The 12,967-nt window shown below is 35.9% G+C and overlaps 1 protein-coding gene across 4 annotated transcripts; it reads left to right on the top strand.

Moving 5' to 3' along the window:
• The first annotated feature begins 4,906 nt into the window (after positions 1-4,906).
• On the top strand, positions 4,907-11,736 carry LOC110031015 (glutamate receptor 3.4-like). Of its 4 annotated transcripts, none has more exons than XM_020734036.1 (7): positions 4,907-5,135; positions 5,563-5,881; positions 6,784-8,129; positions 8,740-9,017; positions 9,383-9,414; positions 9,531-9,937; positions 10,695-11,736. In XM_020734036.1, the coding sequence occupies exons 2-7, from the start codon at positions 5,608-5,610 to the stop codon at positions 11,157-11,159; spliced, it is 2,802 nt and encodes a 933-aa protein (XP_020589695.1). In that variant the 5' UTR covers positions 4,907-5,135; positions 5,563-5,607; the 3' UTR covers positions 11,160-11,736. The 4 variants fall into 4 exon arrangements, with proteins under 4 accessions (XP_020589695.1, XP_020589697.1, XP_020589696.1 ...); XM_020734038.1 differs by having other exon boundaries at positions 5,509-5,881; XM_020734037.1 differs by having other exon boundaries at positions 5,499-5,881.
• Positions 11,737-12,967: the final 1,231 nt, after the last annotated feature.

The raw sequence follows: 12,967 nt of genomic DNA, 5'->3' as shown, positions 1-12,967 counted from the left end.
AAATATATATTTAAAATATTGAATAAAAATAATTTTATTTCATAGGATAACCACATTTTTACTATATTTTAAATAATATCATCAATAGTATTACAAATTTCAGCTGTTGGACAAAGCGTATTAAAACAGCATTCCCAAGCAAATCAATCATAAGATAGCAAATAAAAGAAGATTTTATTGGTCTTAAGCTAATTATCAATTTTCAATAGTGTAAATTTTGAAAATTTTAATAAATATCTCAATCATCATTATTTTTAATCACAATCTCTAAATTATTAGCTCCCAATCATCATTATTTGACGACTATCTCCCCAACATTATTGTTCACTCGACCACAACCTTCTAGCCATTACTGTCACTCAACTACGATCTCCCCATCACATTCACCAAATGATAATCTGAAAACTACGGTCACCCTACTATCGACATGTGTTGACTTTTTCATTAACAACATTGATTCATTGCATTGCTTACAAATTGATAATCTCCTTCAATACAATCTCACTAATAACATTGACATAAGTCATCAACACCCACCATCAATATTAATGTTGATGCTTGTTAAAATCATTGATTGTCATCATTTAGGATGTTGACACATCATCACTTATAAATTTGACGTATGTCATTGACATTAATGCTAACGTTGACACATCATCACTTATAAATTTGTACTTGTGATGAATTTTTTGCACAAAATAAAGATGCTAATCTCCATGAATATTATTGCCAACATTTTAATAAGCAACAATGTGTGAAATAATACATGCATCAATAATTTTGTTCATAATAATTTTCTAAAGAGGCATTTTCATACATACAATCTAATTGTTATGTATTTTTACATATAATATCTAAACTTTTTATGTTTCTTCCCCCAAATCTAACATATCACATAAGTAATGTAAAGTTTCGTTTGAGAAGACGTTGAACCTCCATTTCGTTGATGTGAACATCGACACATGCGAAAGTTTTCGTTTGGTGAAGCAGTACCTGGCGAGCATCTCCTAAAATTGTTAGTAACAGTGACAGTATCAAATCCAATTTGTCGTCAAACATGAGAAAATGTCAACTTCAACTGTGGACAGGTTTTTATATTCGCAACAAATCTCTCATTTTGAGACTTCATCCACTAGTCACGTCGCCCTTTTCTTCAAACATGATATATTTCACCTCTAAAACTCAAAGCCCCGGTCTTCATGCCAGAAGGCTAGCTGAAGTTGAGCACAAGTTCAATTTTTCAAAAGTAACACCCTTAGTCAGCATATCATCGTCAACATAACTTTGTACCTCCAAGCTCTTTCTTGGGTTACTCGTGTTTCTGCTTACAACTCCCACTGTATGGGTAATATCATGCCTCTGTTAAAAGTCCTTTTCAACGAGTCTAACCTTGTACCTCTTACTGTCATTAAACGCAGTCTTCACCCGGTACACACACGTACACACACTTGTTGTGCAACACACTTGTTGTGCAATGTCTTCTTCTCTGGTGGAAGTTTTTTTAGCTCCCAAGTCTGATTCTCTGGCAGGGAATCCATCTTTTTCGGTTGTTTTCCCAACAACGGAAGATGAAATTTTTTTCTATAGAGGTAGTCATCTATTTGTATCATTCAGTAACTAAAATCTGTGTCATTAAACTTCTCGATCCTTGATGTCATCACATAATCTCTGGCCATCGCTTTCTCTCATATCCGAACATGAGCTTTGATACCAGTTGTTGTGAAAAAGCGAAGACAATAAAGCAAAAAAACTGGATCGAGAAAAAATTCGCAAAACAGAAAACAATGGAAACACACAGATTTCGTGGTTCGACAAATTGCCTACGTAAACGAAACTGCAGAGGATTTTATTACTCTAGGATTACACCCGTTGATCACCTCGACGATTATAAGAAAGAAGAATATCCTCTCTTCTCTCTCATCTCCTTCTCTCTCTCAACCCGAGAGCTACCATCAATAAGAAGAAACGTCAGAGGAAAACCAAATCCCCATGGAGATTACAAGGGGAGCTAGCATGCTTATTTATTAATTTCATCATGTCATTAGACCCATTAAGGAATTAATTAAATAATTAATGAAACTCATTAATTATTTACTTTTCTCATCTGTAGCAAATCATAGAAGGAATCAAATAATTTGCTGTCAAACATGAGAAAATGCTAATTTGAACAGTGGACTAGTTTCCATATTCGCAACATAATTCTATTTCGAGTCGAGCTGGGGTTGGCTCGAAATAAGCTGAAATAGATGTAGTGTAGCTCAAAATTGGCTCATGACTCATTATACTCAATTTCGAGTCGAGCCAGTTCAAAATTGAATTGAGCTGATCTGACTCTAAATCGAAACGAGTTGGCTCAAATTGAGTTATTCAGATCTTTTTCAACTTGTAATCAACTTGATTATGCTTAAAATTGAGGGTATGTTTAGGGCAACTGCAACTTAGCTGCCTCTACGGGGAAGCTAGTTGGTTGTTTGTTTCGGCAGTTTGAAAATAGTCAGTGAGAATTGTTTCTTGACAAATGATCATTCTGTCTTTGTTTGAAAAAGTCATTTTAAAATTAAAATGAGTGATGTTTCTTTTTTCTTCTTTTTACAACAATACACAATAATAATTAAATTAAATTAAAATAAAATTAATAGTGAAATGGCTCTGATAGATACTCGGGTAAGGCAAGAATTTATCGGGTCGGGCTTAAATGAGGAGCATCTCCCGTTTACTATTTATACAATTATTTGATATAATAACTATTAAATTATAAAAATATAATTATTATGATATATTATTTTATTATTTTTTAATATATTATTATGATATATTAAGGATCATAATAATTGCTAAGGATATATAATTATTATGATATTCTGACCAAGGCAAATGAAGAAGATTAGGGAGGCACTGTGCGAGGGGGTGCGGAAGAAGGCAACGTGCAAAGGAGAATTTAGGAGAGGAAGAAAGACGAAGGGCCCAGTGTGGGCTGCGTTTTCAAAACGCAGTCGTACCGTTTGGTTCACGTCTTTCGCCAGCTTATGCGAAACCGCGTTTGATTTTTACACTAAACGCAGACCGTGAGCTGTGTTTCAGGATAAGCAACTTATCTTGAAACTCACAAGCTGCCCCAAACACACCCGAAGTTACACCATCGAAGAAGAGCGAGAGCGGGAGCAAATAACAAGATTCGCTCCGTAAAAAGTAACCCTCGAACATGAACTGTGGCCTGCGTTTAACTAAAAAAGCGGGACGCCGCTGCCCCGACGCACTCCCAAACGGTCGAACTCGCGGCCGCTCCCTGCACCGCTCCCCCGACACCCTCCCAAACCAACCCTAAAACTAAATGGCTCAAATTGAGTTACTTAATCCGTTCCAACTCAAATCGGTTCAAAATAGGCTTGTGACTTCCTATATTAAATTTTATGTAGTATTATGTACATAACTTTTATAGATGAAATTAACCACTCGTCTGTCACGAATTAGTTCGCGACGATTCATATATGGCTCGGCTTGTAGTTGAGCTTGTTTATTTTGATCTAGTCCTGATCGGACCCAAAGTGATCTCTGAGCTAAATTCACAGACCTGCTTACATTAGTCCCAGTAACCTTTTAATTCTATAAAATTATATTTTTACCCTTCTCCGGATAAAGAATTTAATTATAGTTTTTTAAAAATGTTTAAATAGTAATAAAGAAACCTTAATTAACGAACGTGAACGGAATCTTTCACAGCAGATTAAATTAAAAAAAATAATGATGATTAAAGTCTGACACGGTGGGCGGGCTTGGTGGACCCCACAAACTTTTGCAGATTCTAAATTGATAATCACGTTGCAAAAATTATTATTACATTTAAGCCCCTGTATTGTTTACAATATCAATTTTGAGGCAAATAAAAAAGAATTAATTAACAACGCATAACAAATTTCATTATCATTATATTAACGTTATATTTTGTTATGTGCTACATATTAAAATAGTTAGCATGAATTTTGAGACAATTTAATGGTTCAATTCAAAGGATGATTGAGAGTCGGCCAAAATTACTCATAGTCAGTCCAGGCAACTGATGGCCAATTCAATTGGCTGAAGACCACCTAGCCGACTGAACGGTTACCGAGCTACTGAAGGCCACACAACCAAAGGGTCACTCATGACGACCAGAAGCAGACATCCACGCCAACAACCGATCAAAGGTTCAGTACCCCCAACAATCTCATAAGTATCAACGTGAAACTTTCTCAACAACTCTGCCAAATATTTTAAAAAATCACTAAAAAATAATAATTAAGCAAGCCGACCGACCCTCTTAAGGCAAACCAACCACAACACGCAGAGCCAACCAGCTTGTTAAAGCGAATGCCAGCCATTGTCCATAAAAAAAAGTGTCAAAATCAGTTATGAATATAAAAATGCATGCCAAAAGGCAAGAATAACCTATAACACTCCAATTAAAATAAAGACAAACATGTAAATTTACACATTTTGCCAAACTAGCTAGCCGACCTGCAACCTGGCTTGAACTCGATCAGAGGGGTCATGATTGATAGAGAAATTATGAAACTAACAAGAGATTGATAGATTATAAATAAGTCTAAGCAAAATAGATTTTAAAATAACATTTAAAAAATTAATAAAAAAAAGTAAATATTTTTAAATTTTAACTACAAATAGATAAAAATATTATTCATCAATATCAAATTCTGACGAACAATAAGACCCCAATTTTAACCTGAGACTCAAATTCTAGTTTCTATTTATTCATTAGTTGGTTATATAAAACATATAGAGTTTAGCATAGAAGTCAAACGGGTCAACTATAGCTAGGCAGCAGCTTCAAAACATATTGGCAAATCAAATTATTTATTTAATTAAAAAAAAAAGCTTTCAAATTCCGAAGAACCCCAGAGTCAGAAGATTGGGTGATTCTTCCCGTGCTTTTCCTTTATTCCAAGCTTAGTTAATGGCGTAAGATATTGCTTGACTCAGATAGGCTAAAAGTGATTGGATGGAAGACCCTGAGTTGTTGTCTTCCTTACTTAGTCACATTTGAGCTGCGACTTCTCACAGGAGACGTTCAGATGCTTCAGATACACCTTCGTCTTCGTTTAGTCTAGCACTTGGATTGGGGCTTCAAGTTTTCCTCGGTATTTTTTTTCTCTGTTTCTCTCTTTAACGCAGCCCAGTAACTTTGATTTTCCTTTTTTTCAGTGCCAAGATTCGATTTTTCTGTTTTTTTTCCCATTTTTTTTATGGTTTCTGAAAGAAAGTTGCAGACTTTGTAAAGATTGATGTTTTGATTATGGTTTCTTCTGTTTTCTCTTTTTTTTTTGTTGAGAATCTTATTTTGACATTCTTTTTGTATGTTTGTTATTTTGAGATCTTGTATTTTTTCCCCTTCTTTCCGTGGATGTGGTATTTTGGTTTATATGACTTGCTTCATGGATTCAGTCACATATTATTGTTGTAATTAGTTAATTAGTATTGCTAATGCTCTCTCAAACTGTTAGTTAAATTCAGAGCTCACTCAACTGTAACTGGAAGAAGTTCTTGAATCCTTTGTACTTTCAACAGCTGAGGTTGGGGTGAGCAGGCAGTTGGTTCTTCTGGATTTGAGCCATGGATTTGGGTTCTTTGTTGGCTGTTTGTTTCTTGTTTGTTCTGTGTGGAGGAGAGGCAGTGGAGAAGAATGGCACAGGAAGCCTTTCAAGACCAAGAGTTGTGAATATTGGAGCTCTCTTTACCTTCAATTCTACTATTGGGAGGGCCGCCGGGCCGGCAATTCAGCTTGCGGTGGAGGATGTGAATGCAGATTCAAGCATTCTTGGAGGTACAAGGCTAAATGTTATCGCACAAGACACAAAGTGTAGTGGGTTTCTTGGTACCGTTGAAGGTAAGAAAATTAGTTTTGGGTTGGGCATTTGCATACATGCCACTCAATTCTCATGTATTTGCTTATCTAACACCTAAACTCTACTTTTTTTATATTTATACCACCCAAATCTGTCATATCACATAAAAAATACCACCTTTTTAACATTTTAAAAAGTGAAATACACCTTTTCATGCAGTGGTAAGACGGCATATATGTAAAAATTGAGGGGTAGGTGTTAGATATGTAAATACATTAGAATTAAGTGGTATGTATATAAATCTTCATCCAATTTAATGAAAGCTGCATTTTAAAGTTTCCTATTTATTTTGTTGACTTTAGGCAGTTTATTTTGGAGAGCCAAGTTGATAGCCAAGCATGATAGAGATGGGATGTCAAGATAGGTGTGTAGTTAAATTAGAGAAGATAAATTGAGGAATGGTTATATTAGAGGGATAGGAAAGCAATATCGTGTTGAAGATAAGGTAATGAAAGATAGATTTAGGCTATTTGGACATGTAAAATGATGGGTCGAAAATGCATTTATTAAACATGTACAAAAGATTATGGATGAGGGATTAGAAAGGAAAATTAGTATGTAATGAATAAGGTTAACACCTCGTGCAACTCTCATTGGAATTCAATTAAAATGAGGGTTCATAAAGTCAATCCCAAATAGCAAGATAACAAAGTTAATGATGGGTAATGATTGACGCTTGCGATCTCTCTTTGATTTTAAAGTTTGTTTTGCACATATTTGTGTGTTAAAATTACAGAAAATAATCCTAATTTCTGTAAAGCCTATAGATGTTACCAATGCCAATCCATAAAATGGAAGACTCTTGCCCATATTCTACATTTTTTTCCTAATATCTTTGAGATTACAAGCCTTTGATAAGTTTTATTCTAATCTATTTTTGCAGCCTTGAAGCTAATGGTGAATGATGTAGTTGCTATAATTGGTCCACAGTCCTCTGGGATTGCTCATGTCATCTCCCACGTCGTTAACGAACTCCACATCCCTCTTCTTTCATTCGCCGCCACGGACCCAGCGCTGGATTCCTTGCAGTATCCATACTTCCTTCGCACAACCCAAAGCGACTATTTTCAGATGAACGCTGTGGCCGATATTATCGAATATTATGGATGGAGAGAGGTCATCGCCATCTTCGAAGACGACGATTATGGAAGGGGAGGTGTTTCAGCACTTGGCGATGCGCTTTCTTCTAAACTTGCTAAGATCTCTTATAAAGCAGCATTAACTCCTAATGCTGATAGCAATGAAATAAATGATCAGCTGGTTAAAGTAAACTTGATGGAATCTCGAATTTTCGTAGTTCATGCAAATCCTGATACAGGCTTGTTGGTTTTTTCACTTGCAAAAAAGCTTGGAATGATTAATGTTGGATATGTGTGGATAGCCACAGATTGCCTCTCTTCAGTCTTGGACTCATCAGTAAGTCCTGATTCTGACACAATGAGTCTAATACAAGGGGCCATCATTCTCCGCTCTCATGCGCCGGATTCAAATGTCAAACAAAAATTTATATCTAGATGGAATAAATTAATTCAGAATGGAGATCTAAGTTCAAGTTTAAACATGTATGGGTTATATGCATATGATACTGTATGGCTTGTTGCCCATGCTGTTGACCAGTTTCTACATGAGGGGGGAGCTGTTTCATTTTCTAAAGATCCTAGATTGAACGATGCAAACGGAAGCTCGTTGCATTTATCTGCACTTCAGTCCTTCGATGGAGGAAGCAATCTACTAAAAAAATTGAAACTTGCAAGCTTTACAGGTCTAATTGGTCAAATTCAGTTCAATTCAGATGGGAATTTGATCCATCCGGCATACGATATTCTTAATGTCGCCGGGACGGGTTTGCGGAGGGTTGGTTTTTGGTCGAATTATTCGAGCTTATCGATTGTTGCACCTGAAACACTGTATGGAAAGCCTCTTAACATTTCCGCCAGTAGCCTCCAACTTTATGGTGTCGTTTGGCCTGGAGAGAGCACAACGAAGCCACGTGGATGGGTTTTTCCTAACAATGGAAAGAATCTACGGATCGGGGTTCCTTATCGAACGAGTTTTAAGGAATTTGTGACGAAAGATAATAGCCCGGATGGTGTTGGGGGTTATGCTATTGATGTGTTTAAAGCTGCAATAAGCTTATTACCTTATCCGGTTCCTTTGCAGTTTTTTCTTTTTGGAGATGGATCTGAAAATCCCAGCTATAATGAACTTGTGCAGAAGGTTGCCGATAATGTATGTATTTCTTTAAATCAAGTTTTTTTGAATTTGCATGTTCTATGACTGATTTAATTTGCTGTCTTATTTATTCGCCCAAATGCAACATATTTTTATATCATTTTTTTTATGTGCTTCATCTTAGGTTTGAAGAGTCTATTTAAGAAGAATATTGCTAGTTTAAGAATACTTACTGAATTTTTAAATACTACAGCTTTAATTCCTTTAATCCCATTATTAGCAGAATTAGTAGTTCAATCCAAATCTTGAATTATTAAATGCAAAGTCTGATAACACCTTAAAATATCATTTGGTATGGTTTTGCCAAAATCCTGCATGGTAAAGTGTTAAAATTACCCCGACTATTGACATAGTGTCATTTTAGTCCCAAAGTTTATAAAGTGTCAAATTAATCCCCAGACTATTTTAACGAGTGCTAAAACAGTCCTCCTTGAGTACCATTTCAAGCTATATTAAAAAGTCTGGGGGCTTATTTGACACCTTTATAAACTGTGAGACTAAAATGACCTTCTGCAAAGAGTTAAGTAATCATTTTGACACTTTTCTCATACCAAACAACAACTTAGTCATAGTTGAATGTGTGATTTACAATATTTTTGTTTTTTAGTACTTTGATGCGGCTGTTGGGGACATTGCAATAGTAACAAACAGAACAAGGATTGTGGATTTTACACAGCCATACATTGAATCAGGACTTGTGATAGTTGCTCTGGTCAAAGAGAGAAGCTCGCCTCCTTGGGCTTTTCTCAAGCCTTTCAGCCTATGGATGTGGTGTGTTACAGGATCTTTCTTTCTTTTAGTTGGTGTAGTTGTTTGGATACTAGAACATCGATTAAACACCGATTTTCGTGGATCTCCGAGGCGGCAGCTCGTGACAATATGCTGGTTAGTATCATTTGCATAACAAAAATTTCTCTCTTTCTATCTCTCTTTCTCCTTATACACACATATATATATATATATAGGGAAATTTACATATATACCGCACAAATGTTATGTATTTATATGTCTAACACCTAAAATTTGATATTCATGTTAAAGTCACTTTGGCGTCATAAACCCATGCATGAAAAGTTGTATTTCACTTTTAAAAAGTTAGTAATAGTGGTTTCAAAACTAGCATTGATACCTAAGCTCCTTTGTAGCATGCATTTTCTCCTTCAAACATACAATGATTATTATAGATCAAACTCTCACTCTTCATAAGCTTATGTTCTTGCAAAAATGACCCTCTTGTTGTAATTTTGCAGGTTTAGCTTCTCAACAATGTTTTTTGCTCACAGTAAGTAAACATCTCCAACCCCTTTGCTTTTTTGTCAAACAAAATTTCAAATATGGTTATCGTCTTTTCGTTGTTCTTGTCTGAATTCTTCTAACAATACTTACATCCGATACCAGGAGAAAATACGGTTAGCACTCTTGGAAGATTCGTGCTAATCATATGGCTTTTTGTGGTGCTGATAATCAATTCGAGCTACACTGCGAGTCTCACATCGATCCTCACCGTCCAACAGCTTTCAACAAGGGTCGATGGGCTTGATAAACTGATATCAAGCTCTGATCCAATTGGCATCCAAGTCGGATCTTTTGCGAAAAGTTATCTTATACAGGAGTTTGGCGTGGCTGAGTCAAGGTTAAAAACCCTGAAACAACCAGACGATTATGCAAATGCTCTTGATTTGGGGCCAAATAATGGTGGTGTTGCTGCCATTGTAGATGAGCTCCCTTATGTCGAGCTCTTCTTGTCAGCCTATTGCAGGTACAAGACTGTTGGTCAAGAGTTCACAAAAAGTGGATGGGGATTTGTATGCTCTCTCTCTCTCTCTCTCCATCCCTCTCTCTGAATAATAACATGAATATTATTCATGTTATTGTAATAATAACATGAATATTATTACGATGGGTGGTATTCTATGTTCTATATCTCCCATAAATGACTAAATTTTCTCTTGGGCAGGGTGAGTGCTTGGCTCTGCATCACCTGGCTTCTCGGAATTCTTCACTTTATTTCCGACCAACATGTTGTGTGTTTTATCCTTAGACAACTCTTAAATTGATTCATAATCTTGAAATTCTACATTTTATTTCCAACCAACGAATTGTATGTTTGATCATTAGATGAATCCGATTCATATTCTTGGAATTCTTAACTTTGTTTCCAACCAATAACCGCGTGTTTGAGTATTAGATGACTTTGAAGTTGGTCTATGATGATTTAAAAAACAATGGGCATTTACATGCACACCACACAAGTCTTATGTATTTACATATCTAACACCTAAACATAAAACATTTACATTCATACAACTCAAATCTTTAACATCACATCAAAAATATCACAATTATCATCTTCTTAAAAGTGACATATATATCTTTTCATGCATAGATTTATAACACCAATGTGTTGTGAGTGTAAATATCAAACTTTGCATGTTAGATTTGTGAATAAATTAGAATTGTGTGGCATGCATGTAAGTCTGTCTAAAAACAAATATTTTCTTTGATTTCTTCAAACATTTCGATTCTAATCTCTGCTTTGGCTGACTGAAACTTCACTGACAGGCATTTCAAAGAGACTCACCTCTTGCAGTGGACCTCTCAACAGCCATCCTTGGCCTATCGGAAAACGGCGATCTCCAAAGAATCCACGACAAGTGGCTGACTCGAACCGGCTGCGACTCGCCGGACTCCAGCATCGCGTCGAACCAGCTGAGCCTCCAGAGCTTCTGGGGCCTCTTCCTCATCTGTGGCGCTTCCTGCGCAATCGCCCTCTTCATCTTCTTCATGAGAATCATCTGTCAGTACAAGAAATTCATCTCTCCTGAGGTGACTGAGTCCAATGTATCGGAACTGAGTCCGGCTGAGCCTAGTCTGAAGCGCCCAGTCCGTCTGGGAAGCTTGAAAGGTCTGTTGAATTTTGTTGATAGGAAGGAGGAGGAGGTGAAGAATGCAATTAAGAGGAGATATAGTGAGAAGAGTCAGCATAGTAGTCGCAGTACTGATGATCAGCTGAACTCACCAGCTTAGAATTATGGCTTCTTTTTGTTGTGTTTCAGTGTTGGTTTTTATAAAAATATAATGGATAAGTGGTGATGAAGGGGTTGTAAACTTCACATCGAATGGAGCTATGTAAATTTTGGATCTCAAAATATGAATAAATTGCGCCAACAATTTTCCACAAATTATTTTGAGGACCAGTTGTGAAACTTCTTACGTAGAATGAAGCCGAACTCTCAAACATCAAGGCGTCGGTTGGAGTTTCGATAGTTAAGCTTGCTCATGTGGATGCGGTCTTAAGAAGGGTGACCTCCTGGGAAGTTACAGTAGTGGGACATAACCATGAAGCCATTCGGCCACGATGTACAATATCTTGATAGCTGAGAGCTCATGCTGTTACACCAATAATATCGATTTTTGTCGACATTTGAATGCATTGATGATTTTGTAATTGAGTGAGCTTAGACTCGTTGGATTTGTCTCGTCGAGATGCTCAATTCGACAATAAGCTTGTTAGATTTGAAATCTATTTGAATTTTCAATAGGGCACTTGGAGCTTCCAAAAATGACATTGCTCAATTTGGGCTTGATTTGACTCATATTGGAGGATCATCTTTGGTGTTGTTGTGTTTGTCTCATCGAGTTGGTCGGTTTCTTAAATCAAAAGAAAGTTTTTTTTGAAATCAGGTTCTTGAATGATTTTTAATGGAAGTTTGAATGTTCTTTGCTTAAAATATTATCTAGAGATTCGTGTCATACTTCGAGACCAGTGTCTTAAATGATGGAATGGCTTCAAAATTTCGAGATCATACTTCGAGATCAATATTTTAATTTTGCCTTTAATGATAGGCCATCAAAATTTCTTTTGACTTAATAAAACTATATTTCTTAAACCATATTTTCAATGTAAATGTTTAAAGTATTGTTATTTATATATAATAATAATATGAAAGCACAAAAGTATAAAGTGTTAAATATGCAAATACCTAAGAATTGTGAGGTATGTATGTAAATTACACAAATCAAAATCATGTCCATTTTTCTTACACATGACAAAGTCCTAGACCGGTCATAGTCATTAGAAAAGGCATTTACGTGCGTATGACACAATTTTTATGTATTTGCATATCAACCACCTAAACTTTCATATTTTTTATGTATAATATTCAAATATTTAATATGACATAAAAAATATCACTCTTATTAATTTTTAAAAATAAAAAACGTGCTTGAAAATTTGCGGCGAAAAGAGTGATGGTTTAACGTCTAAGTGTAGCACGGAGATCACATACACACAAATAATAAAAAAAAAAATAGAAGAGAACAATTTATTTGCGTTGAAAACCTTGAAATGGAAAAAAATCATGGGGTTTTTCTCAGTCAGAATAGTCCACTATAAGTGTTTAAGTATAAGGGTACACCATTTTCTTACAACTCGTCGAATAAGATTACTATGTTACACCAAAATAAACACTTGTCAGTATGCGTCTTAAATGAAAACACAGGTGTTATAACTGTCATCATGATAATAAATAGTGGTCGGTGGTTGGCTGTAATATATGGTGACTGCTAGTGGCGGTTAACAGTGATCGACGACTACAAGACCCGAAAGTTATCGGCGAGCCTTCTCTTCAGAGCAGACCCTTGAATTCCTCTTCTTCTCTTTCCTTTTTTTGGGTGGAAAGAAATTGTCCATTTATCAGCTCTGGGAGATTAACATTTTGATCTTTTGGCGACTAACGTTTCCAACCATTTGATCAGACTGTCTATATTGAATCCTTTCGATCATAAAAGATTTTTTTAAATGACTTTCGTGCCTTAAAGATCTTAGAATTCCG

The sequence above is a fragment of the Phalaenopsis equestris genome, unplaced genomic scaffold (assembly GCF_001263595.1).
Source record: "Phalaenopsis equestris unplaced genomic scaffold, ASM126359v1 Scaffold000761, whole genome shotgun sequence".
Taxonomy (NCBI): domain Eukaryota; kingdom Viridiplantae; phylum Streptophyta; class Magnoliopsida; order Asparagales; family Orchidaceae; genus Phalaenopsis; species Phalaenopsis equestris.
Note: the sequence above shows the minus strand (reverse complement) of the source record. Positions and strands in the feature narration are given on the sequence as shown.